General features: G+C 37.1%; 1 protein-coding gene across 1 annotated transcript in view; it reads left to right on the plus strand.

Moving 5' to 3' along the window:
* The window catches only part of RSPO3 (R-spondin 3), a 76,822-nt gene that overhangs the window by 25,636 nt on the left and 29,123 nt on the right, over nucleotides 1-22,063 (plus strand). Inside the window, exons 2-4 of the mRNA XM_028510296.2 lie at nucleotides 4,604-4,795; nucleotides 5,267-5,413; nucleotides 9,956-10,153. Coding sequence (XP_028366097.1) covers nucleotides 4,604-4,795; nucleotides 5,267-5,413; nucleotides 9,956-10,153 — 537 coding nt within the window. The remainder of the gene's footprint in view (nucleotides 1-4,603; nucleotides 4,796-5,266; nucleotides 5,414-9,955; nucleotides 10,154-22,063) is intronic.

Below are 22,063 nucleotides of genomic sequence, written 5' to 3' on the forward strand. Positions count from 1 at the left end.
ATTGAATTTCTGGAAATGCTCTGGCCACAAAGAAATGATCATTGGAGGTAATTGGCAGCCTGCAATGATGGATCTCTTCCACATAGCAGTTCACAGTAGATGTCAGTACATTTGCAGTTGAGCTCTAGAAGGGGGTTACAATGAAGCAAATTCACGAAGCCTTCATTCACTTCAATTGTCATAGAAACAGAACCTAGATTCCAATGCTGCAATTAGTTTGGCATACCATAAAAAATGAAAATAACGACCTAAATATTGTGTATTTACCAAATGCTCATATGTTCTTGATGTTTTATCAAAAAACTTGAATTAGCACTCATGATGATAGCCTTCAGGGACTCTTGCTTCAGTCATTCATCACGAGATTTTTAAACAGAGAAGTAGTGGCAAATCTTCTTTAACAGCTAAAAACAATAATGAAGTCATTTAGAGTATCAAAAGTTCACACACTGGAAAATTATTTGTTTATCATTAATACATACTCTTTCATACTTAACCTTTATATACAGGTTTAAAAAAATACTTTCCACTTTCCCAATTTTGAGGAAAGGCATCCTAATTTTACCATGTATTTGACACATTTATAATCAGAAGGTCTCAGTTGAAAGTTTCTGGGAATTCTGCCCATTTTTCCACTTAATAATAACCCATATTACACTTCTAAAATTTACTTACATATACAGGGATCGATATGAAATATCAAAGATCTAGGTTCTAACTTTTGATCTTAAGTTACTACTTGTCTGGTACTTGACAGCATTTCTTTGAGTCCTAGTTTGGGGTTTCAAAATAGATAATTGTTGTAGCTCCTACCGTTACTAACAACGGTTACAACAGTTCATTTAGCTTTCTTTGAAAGCAAAAGTGGTACTGAAATACAAAGCAATATTTAAATCAGTGGATCATATATCTTTTTCTCGTACTAAATGTACCTTATTTGAGGTTCTGTTTCCTTTTCTGACATTCTTCAGCACCTCCCCTCTCAAGTTCTCTGATTAAGTACCTACCACCAGAGACTAACACGTACACCTCAAGCAACCATCCCACTACAAAGCTCTATCTATTGGACATTGCTTTCTGGAAAACGTGTAAAATCTGAAAAATCGGTTATCCCAAGCCATGTTTATATTTTCAGACTTTTTGTTCTGCATATGTTGCTCCAAAACTCCAACAGAAGGTTTTCAGTCCCCTAGCCATCCTCTTTTTCCTATTCAGTAGTTGGAACTCAAAACACACCTTCTCAAATCTTCTTTCTTATTCAGTCCACATTCTGTTGATCAGCATATTTAATTGATTTCACCTCCTAAATATTTTTGGAACATGCATCCTTTTCTCACCCATCACATTGCTCCAGATATATTTTAAGGTATTACCAGCCTTTTACTCAATCACATTAGTCTCCTGGTTTCCAGGCCTGCCATGCCGTCAAGGAAAATCACCTTTCCAATACAAATGTGATCATATTACTCACCAGATTTAAATTCCCCATATCTACAGATTATGTCCTTGGCCCACAAAGGGTTTCATAATCTAGATCTACCCTGTGCTTCTGATCTCCTTGATGTTCCTCATGCTCCCGTTAACCACTACTTAAGCATCAGTTGCACTGAACGCGTGCCAGTCCCCTTCTTGATGTGGTCATTGTGGTGTTCCTTCCCCAAACCCCATCATGGCCACTTCCATCCTGATAACTTCAGCTCATTGCCTAAAGTTAAGTACAAATAGTAGGTAGTCTGTGAAACCTCCCCACCACCAACACCTCCATCGATTATATGAATAATAGTGCAACATCGTTTGAAAAAGTGATTCAAAAATACAAAATGGTATATTATTAGAATGAAACAAAGAAGAAGCATGACAAAGTGGAATTCTATTTTCTATCTTAGAATCATAAGATTTGAAGGTTGAAAGGGTTGTTACAGTCAATTCAAACCAAAGTTTTCTGTGGTTTCCATATAAAAAGTAAAAACTCTTGCCTTAAGATGAAGTTTGGGAAATGTGTGTCTAGTTGTGTAATACTGACTGTATAATTTGAGTGATCATTATACAGCTTTCAAGAAAGTGATCATTATGACACTCAACTGTAAAAAAATCTAGAACCTTAGAATATGAACTTCATAGTCTCCATTCTTCTTACTTCCCACAACATAATAGTTAAACCTTCCTGAAGGAGTAAAGTTTGCCATCAGATATGTACCTGGTCATACTCAATATTCCCTGATTAAGAAAAAACAGACAAACAAGAGTTTCTTTGCCAGTTGGGACAACTATGCAAAAAGTTATTCTGTTAAACATTTGTGTCTAGAAAGGAAACATATTTTCAAAAAGCAAGCAAAAAGAATGATCATAGCACACTGGATGAGTGGACTGTGCTGTGTTTCATCAGTAAAAGTTTTAAAGAAGGAATTGGGCACCCTCATAATTTTGGTGCAAATTGTTACCAATCATGGGATCCATACAGTAATTTCCTGGAAAAGTTTCCAAACATCAAAACTCAATTGTTAAAGTGAAATTTATTTTAATGTACATCATTGGTTTTTGAGCCTCTGAACATGTGAATCATGTTTATTTTCATAGCGGATTTATCTAAAGTTATGTCATCATTGACAAACATTTCAAGGTGCTCAAAAGTATATTTTGCTTCCTCTGAGCAGCTGCATTTCAGAGACAGGGACAGATTGGTATGGACGGAGCCGATCCATCCTCGTGTAAACCCAGAGTCACTCAGTGCCCTGGGTTTGGAATGATTTTCTTTCAAATTGAAGTCCACTTTTCCATAGAGTTTTATAAAACAGTTTCACGAGTTGTTTTTGTTTTTAATCTACACCTCTAGTTTCTTAAAATGGGTCAGTTAGATTCAGAACACATGGAGCTCCCTTCCCTCCTTTCCAGTTCAAGGTCTTTTCCCGCTTAAAATACATACACATTTTCTGTAAGTCTCCAATGCTGAGTTACTGGCATGAAAAATTACCCTGTTACTTGGAAAGCAGTCTTCACTTACGAGTCCCCCTGGTCCTATAATGTCTAAACCTCCTGTGCCACTTTATATGTCTGCCCCACCCCACAGAGGAGCATGTGCAGGAAAAGCAGACTTCCCTTCCCCCACACATTTCCTCAGTTTATTTACAAAACGTCTTGGAATGAGAATGAGCTGCTTGTGGTTCCTGTGGCTGATTCGGGGATGGTTTCTTCCAAGCAGAGGGTGCTGGTCAACTGAGTGACCTCTCTGTAGCTAACATGTGCACCCTGTGGTGAGGCTCATTGGGCTTATGGGTACCCCTTCCAAGTAAACCTGGGGGGATTTGTGTTTGTGGTAAAAGAACTTAGTATCAGAAATCACTGTGAAACAGACTAATGATGGCAAGGTCCTTCAGAGCCTGTCCCTCCCACCACTGACACAAAAAGTCAGAAATATACTGGGATGCATTTATACACTAATGTATCAACCTTTGCTTCTCATAAGGGTCAGGATTTTTCCCTCCTGGACTCCAGAAAGGGCAATAAAGTTACTAATATTGTACTGAAATAGAGAATATGTTAGTGGACTAAATCATTCTGAATACCAGCTCCATGAGATTTGTCCTAGTTACCAGCAGTTTTCCAACAGCTCACACATAAGTGTCAATGACCAGGTAGTTGTAGAAAGGTCTAAAGTTGTGAAGATGTCAAGTAAACATGAGTCTTCCAAGTGTTGGTTTATAATAGTTACGACTTGCTAATGGATAGTCTTATCACACAACTAAATGACTCTTGAAAACCTTGGAATTCTCAGGAATGTGTGTACATGTAGTCTTAGTGTCATGTCCTCACCAATACACATTTCACGGGTGTAAATGGACAATAAGGACACAAACCCTACAGGACTTCTCTGCCAATGGGTAATAGTGTCGAACGTAAGTTCTTTTAAATACTCACGTATGATCCACGTGGAAGTAACAGTATTTCCATTTAAATAACAGTATTTCCATAAACATCAAATTTTCACCAGGTATCAGTTTGAACTGATAAAAATTAAACTCATGTGAGTTTAATGTGAGGAGAAATATTTCAGGAAAGCATTGGCAGGTGAGAATCGAATAGCTACATAGTTTTAGAATCAATTAGCATTGGATCGAGAGTAAAACTGTGTACTCTAACAGACCATAGTTGAAAAAAGATATCCTAAAACACAGTGTCCTTCAGTTAAGCCCCAGTCCATGTTGTCATCCGTGCTTGAAGAAATGAGAGACGGCTTATCATGCACCACGAATGAAAAGCAAAACTAATGTGCATTGATTTCAATGAATGAGCACAAAATTAGTATCTCTGATCTGCCAGAGTGCTAGTTCAATTGGGATATACATAATGATAAACAGTGTGAGGCAATATATTATACTTCACATGCTCAAATTTTAAGACCTTTCAAATCAGAAACAAGGTATGTATATATTAAATGGAAATATCAAATCACAAAAAAGAGGGGGAAAATCACAACTCATTCTCCCATTACCACCAAATTGAAAATTAATGAAAAAAAAAATGTAGACCCTACCCGGAGAATGTCCTTGGCCTTCTGTGTTAACAATTTAACCTTCGTTGTTGTCTTTCTACATGTGCCCCCCAGTGCATCCTAACGTCAGTCAAGGCTGCCAAGGAGGCTGTGCAACATGTTCAGATTACAATGGATGTTTGTCATGTAAGCCCAGACTATTCTTTGTTCTGGAAAGAATTGGCATGAAGCAGATTGGAGTGTGTCTCTCTTCATGCCCAGGTGGATATTACGGAACTCGATATCCAGATATAAATAAGTGTACAAGTAAGTGCCTACACAAAATTATGTTTTTATCTCATCCTTGGGGACTTTCCAGATTTGAAATGCCTCTAGAATATTTGTGGTATTCAATGCTAAGTAAATAATAATATTTACCTGGTAATTAGGTAAACGCTGCTTGGACTTTACCTTCTGAAATAGGCAAATGCTGAAACATTTTCACTATTACTGAATATAAGTAGATATTTGGTTATAAACATTCTTGGTAGTAGACTTACTGCCAAATTTTTTTTCATAAGGCAAACAGTACAACAATTCTAAAATCAATGACTGATATATGTCAACTAAATGACTGAGGGGGGATCCTTAGTTTAGTTTGGCAAGATCATTTTGAAGCCTGAATGGTTGTTTGACACAGAAGTCATAGGTGCCAGTGTTGTAAGTATACAGAACTGGCCCGATAATAGCTGAGTGAAAATAATGAAAAATTGTTTCTCACTTCTTTTTCTCTTTCAGAATGCAAAGCTGACTGTGATACCTGTTTCAACAAAAATTTCTGCACAAAGTGTAAAAGTGGATTTTACTTACACCTTGGAAAGTGCCTTGACAATTGCCCAGAAGGGTTGGAAGCCAACAACCACACCATGGAGTGCGTCAGTATTGGTGAGGAGGAGCTTTAAGGTTTACAAAGGATGAGGAACACCTCCGGTGATAATTCAGTCTCCGTGGAAGTGCTTCCCAACGTGGTATTTCACAAGAAACTGAGGGACCGATTCCTAAGAGGCTCTCTCCATCCTCACATCTCAGCAATGTTTTCATAACTTTACCCAGCATGTATTAGAGCACAGTTAGCACCCTGTGGGAGCTCCATTGTTTCTTAGGGACTACTAATAATTATTTCAACTATTCTTATCAGTATAGATTTGTTTTGTATCTTTCTTTAATGAAGTTTTACTTATAGTAATATATATATATTAATATATATACACACTATATATACACTCTCTATATATATTTGACCATACATATATTTGGTCTTCAACTCAATTTCCACCTTAGAGCAAAAATTTCACAAAACACCTAGGTCTAACCTCATTCAGTGACCAAAGTTATTTTCCAAGGAGAGCAAAAACATGCCCAGTAGGCAGATCAAATACCTAGAGAACTGGAGCTGATACAGTTAAAACTCTTACTCTTTCCTTTCCCACTGCTTTGCAGAAATGACCTGCTACGCAGATATTGGGAAACAAGGGGAGATTTTGGACTTACTCACACTGACGAAGGAGGCAGTCCCAGGGTCTGATTAATTGCAGGCTGAGTTTCCTGGAGGGGAGGTCCCTCAGACAAGTTGTTTGTCTAAATAACAGATCACTGTCAGGCTATATTTTCCTTCTTTTAAATGCTGTGCAGCTACTACAGCTACAAGTTTGACGAACACTTGGGGAGCAGATGCTAAACCAAATGGGAAAACAGCATACTAAATCTCAAAATCCCCTGGGCTAGAGCTACAAGAACCTTTGATGCTGCGCTGATGTTGGCATATGCACACAAATGTCCTCCTGATTCAGTACAAGATAGTCTCCAGGACTCTCCTGGGGTCCCCACAGACAGATCCATTAGAACCTAGAGTGCTGGCGTAATAACTCTGAAGTGGTGGTTTAACCATTTCAGATCCACACAGAACATTTATTTCTAAACAAAGGTTTTGGCAGAATGAAATAAATGATATGTTAAAGATAATTTCAGAGCATCTAGAAAAACAACAGTCCTGAACAGTTCGTGACTTATTTTGGCTCTGTCTTTTTTTTAAATTTAGTCAATAAAAACACAGAAAAAAACACCTTAAAATAAGGTCAAAGTTACAACTTTGTCTTTTTGCGAGTACTGGGTGTTGATTAGAAGTAATAAGTTTTAAACTGGGGAAATAACAGGAAACAGTTCTGTGGAATATCGAAGTACAGAAGTTCATTATGACTTGCAGAGAGCGTGTGGTATTTCTCTACCCAGAAAAAAGGGTGCCTATTTAGATTTTTCTTAGTTGTTGGAAGCATAGCGTTTAGTCCTGGAAAGGATATTTATTTTAAATTTGTCAATGCTTTCTTATCAGAGAGCGCATTTAACAATTAGAACTATTGGATGAGCCTTTAAAGCTTACTGGAAATTTATCCTACCACAAAGACTATTTCTTAACACAATAAAATTAAAGAATTTACATATTTTAGAGTAGGGGTTAACAATGTAAAACCCCTTTAGTAAACCTGGCTCGTTGACCTGGGACACACTGGTAATGCAAATCAGCAGCTTTGGTTCAGGACTGGCTCTTGTTGCTCACTTCCTGTGAAGTGTCTCCCACCATGCAGTGTCTCACCTGTCCTGTGCAGGCCATGCCCATGGGCTTGCCCCACAATTCCATCAGAAATGATGACTTGTTTAATTATCACAAAGGACCATTAAAGCCTATTCCTTTAACAAATATGAAAACTAGGACTCGGAGAGCTAAAATGATGACCTCAAGGATGCAAGTGAGTTATTGTCAGTGCTATAATTAGTACCTTAACTCTAACTCTCCAGTGCTCACCCAACAGGTTGAAGAATGTGTTTCTCCCTCTCTTTGCTAAAATCTCAGTGTATGGCTTGTTTCTTACCCAGATTTTCAATGGATAGGAAAGGCCATAAACATAGATATCACCACCCTGATAGAGAGCTGGGATAAAAGTCTCACAAACATATCCATTGCCATGGTTTGCAGGTCACGTCAAGCACAAATATCCGCTGCCCTCAATTTTATAGGGGAACATATTTCTGCTGCTTTGTACTCCAGATATTTGCTTCCTTTCTGAACTGTCATTCCATTCTCTCATCCTTATTGCTTCTCTTGGAAAGTTGGCGTTGTTAAATAGTCAAAGAGGGAAGATATTCAGCTCCAAGAGTGAGTAGTAAGGAACTTGCCCTTGCTGTGTTCTCTGCGGAACCGTGTAGTTAGCCAACAAGAATGAAAGCAAACAAGTAATAATGTTATAATGGTGTTGTAAGTACTGGTGGAACATCCAGTTCAGCTTTCCTCCCAGTTCAGTAATCCCTCCTACCGCGTTCCTGACTGATGATCCACCACAGCGTGGCCACGTCCTGGGACCAGCAACTAGTTATACTTGGGAGGCACTTGCTTTCTTAGTGAATAGTTAATTTCCTGGACTAAGACTTATCTTCACAGAGAAGATAGAATAAATGCGGAAGTGGAGTAGTCCTGTTTTTTCTTAATTACCTCTGAACTGAATAGTGTCCTGGTTCTACGTGGTTCATTTAATGACCTGAACAACCTGCTACCCTTGTTATTGTCCTTACATGTTTTCCATTTTTCTCAGAAATATTTTTGGACAGTAATACTATAGATTCCTTCCACAGTATTTCTCCAGGAGAAATTTTCCTTCTCTCAGAGCTATTTCATACACCACCTTATTAGAGCTTTTTACTATCTGAACTCTTTAGTTTTGATATTTGTCCTCCTTTATCAATAGAATTATCCATTATTAGATATTATCTATTATTAGAATATTATTATTAGAATTCCATTGTTAGAACCATTTATCCTCTGACTAAGGACTCATAGGTAGCTAGATGTAATTTTTACAACATTTTTCTGAAGTCTAAGTATACATTTGCCTAGAGTACCTTTGTTATTGTAGAAAGCAACAAAGTTGCTCTTCGTTTCCACATCATATACTTTTTTCCTCATTTAGTCCTCTTAGTTCTGGCATTAAATGAATACTAGACAAAGTGATAGCTAATAAGGAGGTCTTTTTATTTGTTGTGCTGAAGATCCACTGCTTTTTAATGATTAATATTGGGATGGAAGATAATTCCTTAACTGGCAAGAGATTATAATATCATTACATGACTTTGTTGCTCTAACATTACTGTAACAGAGCATGAAGACTATTTTGAAAGTGGTTCAATAAAGTTCATTTGAGTTCATAGAAGCTTAAATTCACTTATCTAATCATTTCCATTTAACTCTGTGTCATGTTCAGATACCTGAGAGTGACTGAAAAAGCATGTGAAAAAATGTGTGCCAAATGGATTTAAATTTCTAAAGCATTTCTGTTCTATCTCTTGAGGATGTATAAAATATAGAATTCTTCCCAGAAGTAAGAATTCTGTAAATCAGAATGCAGTAAGAAAATTTACTAGAAACTTGTTTTTGTGGAGAGAAACTTGTTTTATCATCTGAAAGAGTTACTATTACAAACTGTTACAGTTGTTGAATATTAGGAAGTCTGTGGACATAAATATAAGAATAGCACTTTACAGATATTTTTTCTTATTAGAAGTACAAAAATCTGACCTTGAAAAGCCCTGATTGAAGAGATTAACGCATAAAGGAAAGGACCAACTCTACAAAAGAAGCTTTAGAGAAAGTACATCAGTTGATCTTAGGAATCACTTGGTCAAGTTAATTCTAGCATCGGTCTAACAGCTGAAATTGACCCAGAATTCACTCAAAATAAATGTTGCCATGTTTGAACCATACCAATTAAAAATGATAATATTTAAGTACCCAAGATCAATGAAGTAGAAGAGATAGTGAATTGAAGGCTAAGGAACTGATTTATTTTTTTTTTGTTTTACCATTCTGTAATGAAGTTATCAAAGCGTGTTCTCAGTACCTGCCAATCAGTATTGCATACATTGTTAGTAATACAGATTCTCAGGCCCAATCCTAGACAACTGAATCAGAAACACTGTGGGTAGGACCTGGGGTTCTGTGTTTTAGCAAGCCCTCCTGGGGATTCTGTTGTGTGCTACAGTTTGAGAGTCAGCTCTCTAGCCCATAATAATGACTATTCTATCAAGTTCTGGTCAGAATCAATGACTATTCCATCATGTTATGTTCAGTGTTTAGAAACTGTAAAACATCGGTCAACTGTGAGCAATTATATTAGTTGCTGGTTAATCAAATCTAAACTGAAAAGTTAACCTAATGTAAGAATAAATTTACCTGAGAGTATGAGTACTAAACACCTGTAAACATTCTATTCCTGCCTTTCCCTTTACATTCGTATTAAGTCATCGTGCCCTACTTGGTTCTGCAGGGTTTCTGCTCAGAACACTCAGGCACGTATTGAGGGAAGTAAGCCGTTTGGTTTGCATAATGGTCTGGAACGTACCTGTGAGCCAGCTGAGTCTGTGTCTGCTGCTCTGTTTCAGTGCACTGTGAAGCCAGCGAGTGGAGTCCTTGGAGTCCATGCACGAAGAAAGGAAAAACATGTGGTTTCAAAAGAGGGACTGAAACAAGGGTCCGAGAAATAACACAGCAACCGTCAGCAAAGGGCAACCTGTGTCCCCCAACCAGCGAGACCAGAAAGTGTACAGTGCCAAGGAAGAAGTGTCAGAAGGGAGAACGAGGTACAATCGTACTAAAAAAAAATGTCCTTATTTGAATCTTCATAACTTGATGCAGTTTTTACTTTATTTCTTAGGACACATTCAGTGTTGTCACTCATGTCTAAACCATAAAATGCATAGCAACCAAATAATATGTTGGCTGTGAATCACAGACATAGATGTGCAATTTTTAAAAAGGGAGCCTACTGTCAGAACTTCAAACTACTGTAAAAGTGCACTAATTGAATCTGGGTGAAAAAGGTTGCATCATGGGAATTTAGGCTTATTTGGGGGGCCAGGTGCATGATTTTTTCTCTGCTCCACCTTCCTAGTACCTAGAAAACATTTGGGTAGCCTCATGAACACAAGGTCTAATACCATGCAGTGCAAGACCATGGTGAAGAGACACTAGAAAATAAACTCATTCCTTTCTTCATTGCCTACGAACGAAGACAGTGCAATTAGGGTGTAAGCTTTATGTAGCTAAACATATTTTAAAGGTTACACAGGATTTTTTAAATATTTAAATAGGTATGTTTTCAATACTGACTTTTGAGATAAAGAACCAAGCCATATTTTATCAATATAATATAAGCATCAATGACATGTTATCCTCCATTTTTTTCATATTACACTAACTTTGTATACCAGATTATAGAATTTATTAGGTTAGTATTGAATAACTCTGGGCCGGGTCTTGTTCTGAAGTCTTATGATTGCCAAGGAAAAATGTACCATTTAATATGATGCTTTAAGGTGATTAAGTTTCCATCTAGAAGTTGTTGACCTTTAAAGTTTAATTTTTTCATCTTTCTCACTGTCTTCAGCACCACTGCCTACAAATATGTTATATAGGTTTATATAACTGTACACAGTCAACAAATTATCTCAATTAATTTTAACCTAAAGGAGTTTGGCTGCCAGTATAGTTGGACTTCCTTTGCTTATTTCATTCATTCATTCAATCATTCATTCATTCATTCACTTTATGGCCACACTTAGTACTTAGCCCTAGAGCTTCACAACTGAATAGGGTACAATTTCTGTCAGAGTCCTATGGAGGTTTGAGGTGTTCAGACAGATTTTCACAGTGTCATGGAGTAAGGGAGACTATATGTGTGTGAATGAGTTCAACAGGGATGCAGAGGGGGTCGCTGTGTGAACCTGAACGTTGCTCGTTAAGGAGGAACTGGAGTCGCCGGTATTCCGCGCAGTGTCTCACTGCGCCGAGTGAACTGGCCATCATCAGGATGCATAAAGCTCATTCTTGTTACTAGCAGTCAAGTAGTTAATGCGAGAAGATTCTTGAAGACATGGATTATCTTAAAGAGAACGTCAAGCTTTTGTGAATTTGTAAGAGGTTTTGATTAAAATTAAGCTTAAGGAATGAAAGTTGGCTAGTGAAAAAGGTCTTTCTGGCATTTGTTACCAATTAATTTAAAACATCTTAGATTTTAAAAGTTGGATTTAGAAATCAAATATTTCTTCACTATGCTTGTAAGTTCCAATAGTTGTACATTTACTTATGTTTACTATATTTTCTTTAAATTTAGGGACTTATAGTTCACTCATATTATTACTTCTATAAAGATTCTACCTTATTAATCAGTATTCAGTACACTTGTCTTTTCAAATACAAGTAAAGAAAACATTATCCAATAAAAAACTAAATTATGATACTAATCACTTTTTTTACTTGAGAATGTGATCTTCTATTTTGCTAGCATATGATTTAAATATTAACATTGAAAATATAAGTTTTCAAAAACTAAGAATGGATAAGACAAATAATATAACAAGAAGTTTAAAAATAGTAACCTATGACATAAGCTTGGCTTAAAAGTTTTTCCTCCTCTCTGATAGGATATGGTGACATTTTATGTTTACAAAGGAATACTATACAGCCTTAAAAATGTATGTTTTATTCTTTTTCAAGTTTGATAATACATAATCAAGTAGGAAATATAAATTACATTTATAATTAAATACCAGATTCAGTTCCACTTTTTTATTAATCTTCATTCATCTTTTATTTGTCAAAAAATTTTCTCAAGTAGCCTAAAAATTTAAGTTACAAAGGAAACCACTTTCATTCTTTGCCTCTCAAACCTAACAGTTTTCTTAGCTTCTTTTAATGGTAACTTTGAACATGGAGAAACCAAGTGGAAAAGTATTTATAACCTCTAGACAGGCCACTATATTACATCAAAATAATATTACTCAGAATACTTTATTTAGACTCTGAGATACTCTGATATATATACAGTTCCAGCAAAGTAACACCCCTTTTAATTACAAAATTTAATATGAATTTATTACAAAATCATAAGCATGTAATTCTGTAACATAACAATATCATACTCAAGCACACCATATGACATTTTAGATGAAATGTTCAAATTGCTGTCCATCTCGTGTGAGACATTCACATACCCTACCAACCGCACTCAAGCAAACCTTACTTCTGCTGGACTATATAAATATAATATAAATATAAATATAAATATGTAATAAAATGTTAAGGACAAATACAATAAAGTGATAAAGACATGATTTCTCCTACCACTAGCACTGCTATTACTGAGTTGTTCTTAAATGCTTATAGGTTCATAAAATAAGGTTTTTTAGATTCATGGCTGGAGTATTTCTGCAGAGTAAACTAAAGGATAAGGTGTTTTAAAATAAAATTTAGCCTCAAAATCTTGAATTTAAACTTACACCTATCATTCTTGCTTAAAAGGTTAACAATAGACAGAGGTAGATAAGTCATATTTGGAAAAGGTGTAGAGCATGTGTTCAGGATTTTTTCTGCTGTGTTGTAATTGCCAAAGGCAAGGTCTCCAGGGAAGAATGATAAGATCCAGAAATGACTTTTCAAAATGTACACAAAGAGGCTGAATAGAAGGAACTAGGTTTTCATAACAGGGTGGATTATTCTAGTTGTGAGATGCATATATATATATATATACAATATATATTAGAAAATTGTTAATCTTACACATATACACATTTTCTTTACTAACATTCTTCTCATGCTTGGACTAGTTACAATAAATAAATCTGCAAAGAAAAATGCAACTTCTTCAGTCCCAAATCTGAAATTTTATCTGATATACTCTTCATACCATTTAAGATTATTTCCCTTTACCTGACATGCTACCTTTTAATCAATTTGAATGTCTCCAATAATTACTAGCTTTAATTGGTTACCCCCATTACAATAATTTCTAGCTTTAGCCTGTTTCAATTGAATTGTATGTCTAAAAGGTCAAAGATATATAACATTTGAAGAGATTATAAAGGTTAATATACAGACTACTGTCACATGTGCATTAAACATTATATTGAAATAGAAGTAAACAAGAGAAAATGCACTGTCAATGGTTGTAAACTTGTGTTTATTGACTCTTTTGATTTACTCGGTGTAACCCTCTTCGCTAAGGGGAAGTGAAGCAGGACAATGAAACATACATGTGCCTGCATTTGATGCAAAAGGGTGATTTTTGTGGGTATGCAGGGGTTGGGGGGCACAAAGGAAGGAAGATCACCAAACATGTTCCTTATTCATTTGTATATTTTAACTGAAGAAAATTTCCTATAGATATTGGGTTTTCAGGCAATTCGCAAAGAAAGGAAGAAAGAAAGAAAGAAATTTGTTGCATGAAAAACATATTAATGTATTACATGCAGTGCATGATCTTAGCGTAGAAAGGGAGGGGAAGAGTAGTCACAGAAGAAATGGTGTCGGGTCTACTTTCTTGGCGCCAGCAAGAAACAGCATCCCTCCCGCCAGGGAAAGAGAACAGGGGAAAGAGAACAGGAATCCATTAAAACATAAATAAATAAAATGTCCAGGGACATTTCCAGGGAAGAAACAGTGTGGGAATTATTGCGTTATTTGGACACATTACAGGTTGCTTTATGTGCCTTCCCCAAATTAGTAAAGTTGTGAAAGTCTAGTAAGTTTTACACAAAAGAAACATGTTATATGTTAATTTATAAATGGCTATTAATCACATCTTCAAATACCACTATTATAAATATGCATCATGTTTATCATGAGCACTATATTTTATTTTATTTTTTAAAGATTTTACTTATTTGTTTTAGAGAAGGGAAGGGATGGAGAAAGAGAGGAAGAGAAACATCTGTGTGTGGTTGCCCCTTGCCGGCTCCTTACTGGGGACTTGACCTGCAACCCAGGCACATGCCCTGACTGGGAGTCGAACAAGCCACTGTTTGGTTTCCAGGCCGGCACTCAATCCATTGAACCACACCAGCCAGGGCATATCATGAGTACTATATTTTAAACTACAGCAAAAAAAAATTTTTAAAAATCAAGCAAATAAAAAATGAGTCTGTTTCATTCCTACATATCCTCCCATTTGTTAGTTTACTTCTTAAAATCTTTATGACAACTATTCCAGTGATGAATAGTTGAGTTTTCTACAAGAAGAATTTATATTAAATATTCATTCAAATTCAAAACAAGATATTTAGCCAGTATTCTCAGAACAGCACTCAAAATCCAAATAGATGGATTCATTAACTCAAAATTGTAGGATGCCAACTGGCTTAGAGTACGTGGATGATGTCCTCTCCCCACCTTCACTTCATGGAGGAGGACCAGCTGGCCTGCAGGCACTCGTTCTGTTTAAGCTTTGGAGGGTGCGAGCTTTCTGCTCCTCCCCTGTACCCAAGCAGTGGACTAGCCCTTTGACATAGGTCAGAGAAAATTTCAAAAAGTACAGAGCTAAGATAATAATGGCATAAAGACTGTGGTTCTTTTTTTATTTTTAATTATTTTATTGTTGTTCAATAACAATTGTACCCATTTCCCCCCATTGTTCTCCCCTGTCCTGTCCCTTCCCCCACATTCAATCCTTACCCTCCTACCCCATGTCCTTGTCCATGGGTCCTTTATACACATTCCTTGATTTGACCCTCCCCGTTCTTCCCCCTGTCATCTCCCTCCTGCCTTCCCTCTGGTCACTGTCAGATTGTTCTTTATTTCCATGTCTCTGGTTCACTTCAGCTCACTTGTTTGTTTTGTTGATTAGGTTCCTGTTAAAGGTAAGATCATATGGTATTTGTTTTTCACCCACTGGCTTATTTCACTTAGCATAATACCCTTCAGTTCCATCCATGCTGTCACAAAGGGTAGGAGTCCTTTCTTTATGTTGCATCGTATTCCATTGTGTAAATGTACCACCATTTTTGATCCACTCATTTACTGATGTGCACTTAGGCTGTTTCCAGCACTTGGCAATTGTAAATAATGTTGCTATGAACATTGGGGGTGCATAGGTTCTTTTGAATTGGTATTTCAGGATTCTTAGGGTATAATCCTAGCAGTGAAACTGCCAGTCAAAAGGCAATTCCATTTTTAGTTTTTTGAGGAAATTCCATACTGTTTTCCACAGTGGCTGCACCAGTCTGCAATCCCACCAACAGTGCACTTTTTTCCACATCCTCGCCAGCACTTGTTGATGGTCATTCTGACTGGTGTGAAGTGGTATCTCATTGTGGTTTTAATTTGCATCTCTCTAATGGCTGGTGTTGCTGAGCATCCTTTCATATTTCTCTGGGCCCTCTGTATGTCCTCCTTGGAGAAGTGTCTGTTCAGGTCTTTTGCCCATTTTTTAATTGGATTATTTGTCTTCCTGGTGTGAAGTTGTGTGAGTTCTTTATATATTTTGGAGATCAAACCCATGTCCAAGGTATCATTGGCAAATGTATTTTCCCATATAGTTGGTTCCCTTTTCATTTGCTAATGTTTTCTTTAGCTGTGCAGAAGCTTTTTATACAACAAAGGCAGAAAACTATAGGCCAATATTGTTGATGAACATAGATGCTAAAATGGTCAACAAAATATTGGCAAACCATATCCAGCAATACATTAAAAAGATCATACACCATGATCAAGTGGGATTCATTCCAGGGATGCAAGGATGGTACAATATTTGGAAATCAATAAACATAATACATCACATAAACAAAAGGAAAAACAAAAATCACATGATCATACCAATAGACACTGAAAAAGCATTTGATAAAGTATAGCACCCATTTATGATAAAAACACTCAGCAAAGTGAGAGTAGAGGGAGGATACCTCAACACTATAAAGGCCAGATATGAAAAACCTGCAGCTAACATCATACTCAATGGGCAAAATTTAAAAGCTTTCCCCCTAAGATCAGGAACAAGACAAGGGTGTCCACTTTCACCACTTTTATTCAACATACTATGGGAAGTTCTAGCCACAGCAATCAGACAAGAATATGAAATAAAAGGCATCCAAATGGAAAAGGAGTAAGTAAAACTGGCATTGTTTGCAGTTGATGCGATGGTGGACATAGAAAGCCCTATAGACCCCACAAAGAGACTGTGGTTCTTAACCAGCATGATTTTGCTCCCCAGGGGCTATTTCTGATGATCACAACTTGGGTGAAGGGAATGCTATAGACATCTAATGGGTGAAGACGAGGGATGCTGCTGAATATCCTATGTTGCACAGGACAGCCCCACACAATAAAAATTATCTGCTAATGCCAAGGAGAAGAAATCCTCATATAAACTCAACAATCTGTCTTCGTGGGTATCTCTTCTTGGTTATCTAGTCAGTTCCTACCCAAATGTGCTGTTAGTTCAGATACTGAGAAGGACCAGTGCCTCCAACAAAAGAAAATCTGCACATGGTATGAAGCTTTGGTAACAAGGACAAGATGGTGGAACACAGGGGAAAATTTTTTCTCCAATCAATATAAAAATAATAGTTGTTTATTAAAAATAATATTTTAATTTAAAACATTTCAGTGTCACACAAAAATACTCAGCTATGTTAAAATCTCCAAGAAAGGTAGTCCATTGCAGTAAACAAAACTTTCAGCGCTCAGAGAGATATTCCCTAATAAAATGTATGCATCCCCTATGTTACAACCCTGTTGTATGTTTTTAAATGTCTCAATCTTAAAGAAAAAGCTCAGAATAAAATAAGAAGCCTTTTATTTCATCCTAGGTGCCATTTTTTATAACTCAACCATCAGTTCTCTATAACTGATACCAAATTTATATTATGCTATTTTTGTAGTCTTTCTAAGATCTTGAGGACATTATTCATGGTGGTCAAAATTCATGGTGGAAAATACCTGTGTTACCACTGTGGTCCTTTCCTTGCAATGGTGATAAAATTTAGGTTTCTCTGCTGTTGATGTGTACCTCAGCATCCCTATTCTAAAACCATCATATGATAAATTATCCTCATAAATGCCTGTATTTTCTCAGGTTTTTGTGATGTTTATAAATATCTAATGTTTGACCCATAGCATGCATGGGTCAGGTTAATAAATAAAGTGATAGTTGTAGTATACCGAGCGTTGTTCAGCCCTTAAGCAAACAATGATTTTGCCATTGTTTAGATCCTGTGCATGAAAGTGAAGTTGTTCAGTTAGCTTTCACTGCATAACAAATGACCCCAAAACACACAGGCTTAAAACAACAATAACAATAAATGTGAATGAGCAATTTAAGCGGAGATCCCCTTGCAATTCCATCTGGGCTCCTTCATGCGGTTGGCTGTCTGAGGACTAAGGAAACTGTGCTGTTTCTATCATTGTCAAGGTGGGTAGGATTCTACAAGGTTTGAAGAGGGAGAGGAAAAGCAGTTTCTCTTGAAGAGTACGTGGGGGAGGGGTATAGAGTGGTGGTGGAAGAAACTTGGGGTAGTGATACAATACAATATACAGGTGATGTATTATGGAGTTATACACATGAAACCTATATAATTTTTTGCCCTGGCTGGTGTGTCTCAGTGGATTCAGTGCCAACCCATGAACCAAAGAGTTGCAGATTCAATTCCCAGCCAGGGCACATGCCTGGGTTGTAGGCCAGGTCCCCAGCAGGGGGTGCACAAGAAGCAACCACGCATGGATGTTTCTCTCCCTCTTTTTCTCCCTCCTTTTCCTTCTCTCTAAAAATAAATAAAATCTTTTTTTTAAAAGAAACCTACATAATTTTATTAATCAATGTCACCACAATAAACTGAATAAAAAAGTAGTAAGTAAACAAATATTAAAAAATAAAACGATATACCTATAATGAGAGAAGGTAAGGTCATTTGCAAAAGTTAAGGATGTGTATGTGTGATATGTAAACAATAAACAGAAGGCAAAAGGGACTGAATTGAAGATTTAATGGGAAGAGAAATGCATATAGAAAAGAACAGAAACATAGTGGATTAAAGAGGTTTTGAAGAATTTGCCATATACAACCATTCTGCCCACATTAATAATGATAGCCTACTGGTGCCAGACACTGTGCTAGAAACTTTATGTTTGGATTTGTCCATCAGTAAAAAATACACCTCTTTCTATTTGGGGTCTTCTTTGACAACAATGTATAAGAATTAAACCATTTGAGTGGTGCATTCCCATTCGTGATGCTGAAAGTGACACAGTTTAAAGGTAAACAAGCTTAGGAATGTCTCTGTTCCAATGATATCACAGAATGTAATTGGAACCTGGTTGTATTTGTTTGGTCACACCTCTTGGGAGGCCAAAGGACAAGGCATCCAACCCTTTAGCCAGGCTCGAACAATCTACAAAGTTAGTCTGTAACGCTGCTATGAAGAAGTTGCTAGAGTAGATAAAAGGAGAACAAGATAATGATCTATGGAAAGAATAATTCTTTTGTGCCTTCAAATGTGGGGTTTCTTCTCTGCCAAAGAGGTTTCAGCAACACCAGCAGTTTCAAGGAGTGACTGTGTTAGGGAGGTGGGAAAGAGAACAGGAGCATGAAAGGAGGAAGTGTCTTTTTGCAGGAGAAATGTTTACTTTGTAATTAGCAAAGGACAAGAAGGCCCTTTTGGAAACTATACTTGGGGGTCCAAAATTTAAATTTATGCTGATGCTCTCCCAGTCTCTCTCTAGGGAACCCTCCTAATTGGCAGGGATCTCAGCTGGCTAGAAAAGGCTGCACATGAAGCCAAGGTCTCAGGGTCATTTCTCCAAAGGGCCCCTTAAGTCAGCTCTGTTCCACAGCCACAAGCTGTATGTTTAACCCTACTTAACCATCTTGAAAACACACATTAGCACATCAGCATGGTGGTCACAGAAAGAAATACATATGTTCACCTTGAGACCAAAACTAAAAGTATGCAGAGATATTTTATTTTTGCCAGCATAAACAAATGTCTTCGTAAATGTGCTAGCAAACTCTAATGAAGACGTCAGTTACTGATGGAGCAAATTGCAAAGCTGAAAACTGTCCACACAGGTATTTATTATAAGTGAGCTGATCACCAATGCCCATTACCTTGTGGACTGACATAAACCATGATGCCAACAGCTCAAATAGAAGATTCATAATGGCAGGGACTTCTTTGTTTGTTTTGTTCATTTTATATCCTAGAAACCTAAGAGTGTCTAGCACATAACGGGTGCTTTAATAAATATTTGTTAAGTGTATGAAGGTACCTTGGCCTGGCCTTTTATTTTTTCTTCCAGTTCTGCCCTTTACAAATTGTAAAGTATAATAGAAATAATCATTGCATGTGTTTTTACAAAGGAAGAAACAGCACTTGAGATAGGAAGAGAATGTGGAATGATGAGTAATCCCACTCTTTTTAACTTTTGTTTAAAGTGTCCTACTTTCCATGTCCTAAATTGGAAATGCTTTTTTATCATTTTTCTTTCTGTCTTTTCATTTCTCCAAATACATTATTTTCAAATATATGCCATTACTGTTTGAACAGAAAAAGAATATAACAGTATTTATCCCCCTTTGATAATCCTTTTTTTCACCAAGCTCACTGTTAACCTGCCTCTGTATTCATCAGTCATTTAAACTGAAAATGGCAGATTCCAAATTACCTGAAGCAAAAGGAAACTTATCGTCTTCAGGCACAGATTGCTCCAAGCCCTTAAACAATATCATGTGGCCCTTTCTCACTGTTCCCACCCATCCTGCCTCTGTTCTCACTGCGGATTGGCCGGGTTCTCCCCTGCCATGCAGAGCCTTTCTCCACTCAAGGGAGAGCCAGTGCTGGGCAGCCCTAGATCTAGATCCGCGTGGCTCTCAGTCCGAACTGATAGTTCTCCCGCTGAGTTTTCACTCATCGCCTCTCGTGAATGGACTCAGATGGACCCTACAGGGATCCGATGTCCACCCCGAATGAATCACTGAGGCAGGGGCACTGGAGTGCTGTGACTGGTCTGCCGGAGTCCCAGGCCATGGTTGAAGCCAAGGAACATGTGGGTCACAGTGAGTGACAATTCTGTGTGGAAACAAGGGGACTGGGCGGAAAAAACAACAGTGGCGAATGACCTCCTTCCACAGAGTTCAAAATTTTCGAAATTTAGAAACTAATCCTCCTCTGTAAGGTAATCTTGCCCAATATTATTTAAGGGAAAAATTTAAGTGAGGAGGAGTAACCAAAATGTTTCTCCATCTATTTTACACGAGAAAGGCATGTCCAGCATAATGCTAATAACATTATAAGCTGTTTTCTTTCTGATTTCTCTGGTTTGCTAGGAACAGTTTTATGTGAGTAAACTGGCTCTGAAATGAATAGAGAAAGAACCCACTGCTCAGAGGAGTGGTTTCTGGGATTGATTTGTGCAAGCTTAAGTAAAGACATGTCCGTTTCCACTTCTAGCTGCTGAGTGTTCTGTGTGAAATGTACCAGTGTGGGTAATGACCTTTTGCTTGATTACGCACCAGGCCACTGAAACTTTAAAATTAACTCAAACCTAATTACTGAACTCTTATGTTTATACTGTTTATACACTACGCGGTCATAACTCTAGCCCCTGTGAGCTCAGGCTGCCATAATTGAGAAATTTGCCTTGTAAAGGGTTGTTTTGTTTATTTGTTGTTTCTGCTGGAAAAGCCTACTTTTCCTATTTTTGCAAAGAATCAAATTTAGGAAGGAGTTTCTGAACAGAGTCCAATTACATTTCATATCTCAATGCAAGACATATGCATTTTAGATAATTCCTTTTACTTTTGCATTGTATAAAATCTAGAAGTTTAGAAGCACAGCACCACTTATTTTTTATTTATGTTCTATAAAATATCATATTTTTGGCAAGAAAACATCAGCATATTAAATTCACACTTGGGAAAAATGAATAATTGCTAATTCCCAAAGTCAGACAGACACAGCAATCTACACAGACTTAGGACCAGCAGTTCATGTCTAATTAATTGCAACCTTATTACCCCAATTGACAGAAATAATAACCTAGTTTTCCATAATGTGATTAGTAGAATGCTAATTGGCCAGTTATTTTTTATGGAGCACAGACATGTGATAGTGAAATATCTCTCAGATAATAAACACACACTGTAAACATCTGATGTGATACGTATCTGCTTTCCATGCAACACCGACATCATGAAGAATTTGGTTTTATTTCAAATTTGGTTGTTTCAATAACGAAGACCGTCTACAAAAGTACTTTATTGGCAGAACTAGGATGGATTCACACTTACTCAGTTTGTCAAATTTGGCTCTGAAATGCGCAGGAGCGTCTCTGTGTCGTTCCTCTCCCTCAGCCCTCTGGTTTCCTTCCGTTTTACGTCCTCAGTGAGATTCCTACTTCTATCTTGTCTAGTCGTGCTTTCCTGCCATGCCTGCAGGTTCTCTCCGTTTTCAGAGAAGTGTCTGCTCATAGACTCATTGTTCCTTTTTGTGTTTAAAATTTTCAAAATACAATGTTTACTACTCACGACATCAGCTTAGTGAAGTAAAAAAGTACCGAAATAGTCTGAGAGACAGAACTATCTCAGTTCAACTCTGGATTAGCTGTTCATTTGTTTGTTTAGTTTTTTTACAAAAGCATTGTTTTTAATATCAATAATGGTATACATGTTGTGGTATGTGTAGATACCACCATAGTGGCAAACATACAATATACCATAATGGCAT

Source organism: Phyllostomus discolor, chromosome 4, assembly GCF_004126475.2.
Source record: "Phyllostomus discolor isolate MPI-MPIP mPhyDis1 chromosome 4, mPhyDis1.pri.v3, whole genome shotgun sequence".
Taxonomy (NCBI): domain Eukaryota; kingdom Metazoa; phylum Chordata; class Mammalia; order Chiroptera; family Phyllostomidae; genus Phyllostomus; species Phyllostomus discolor.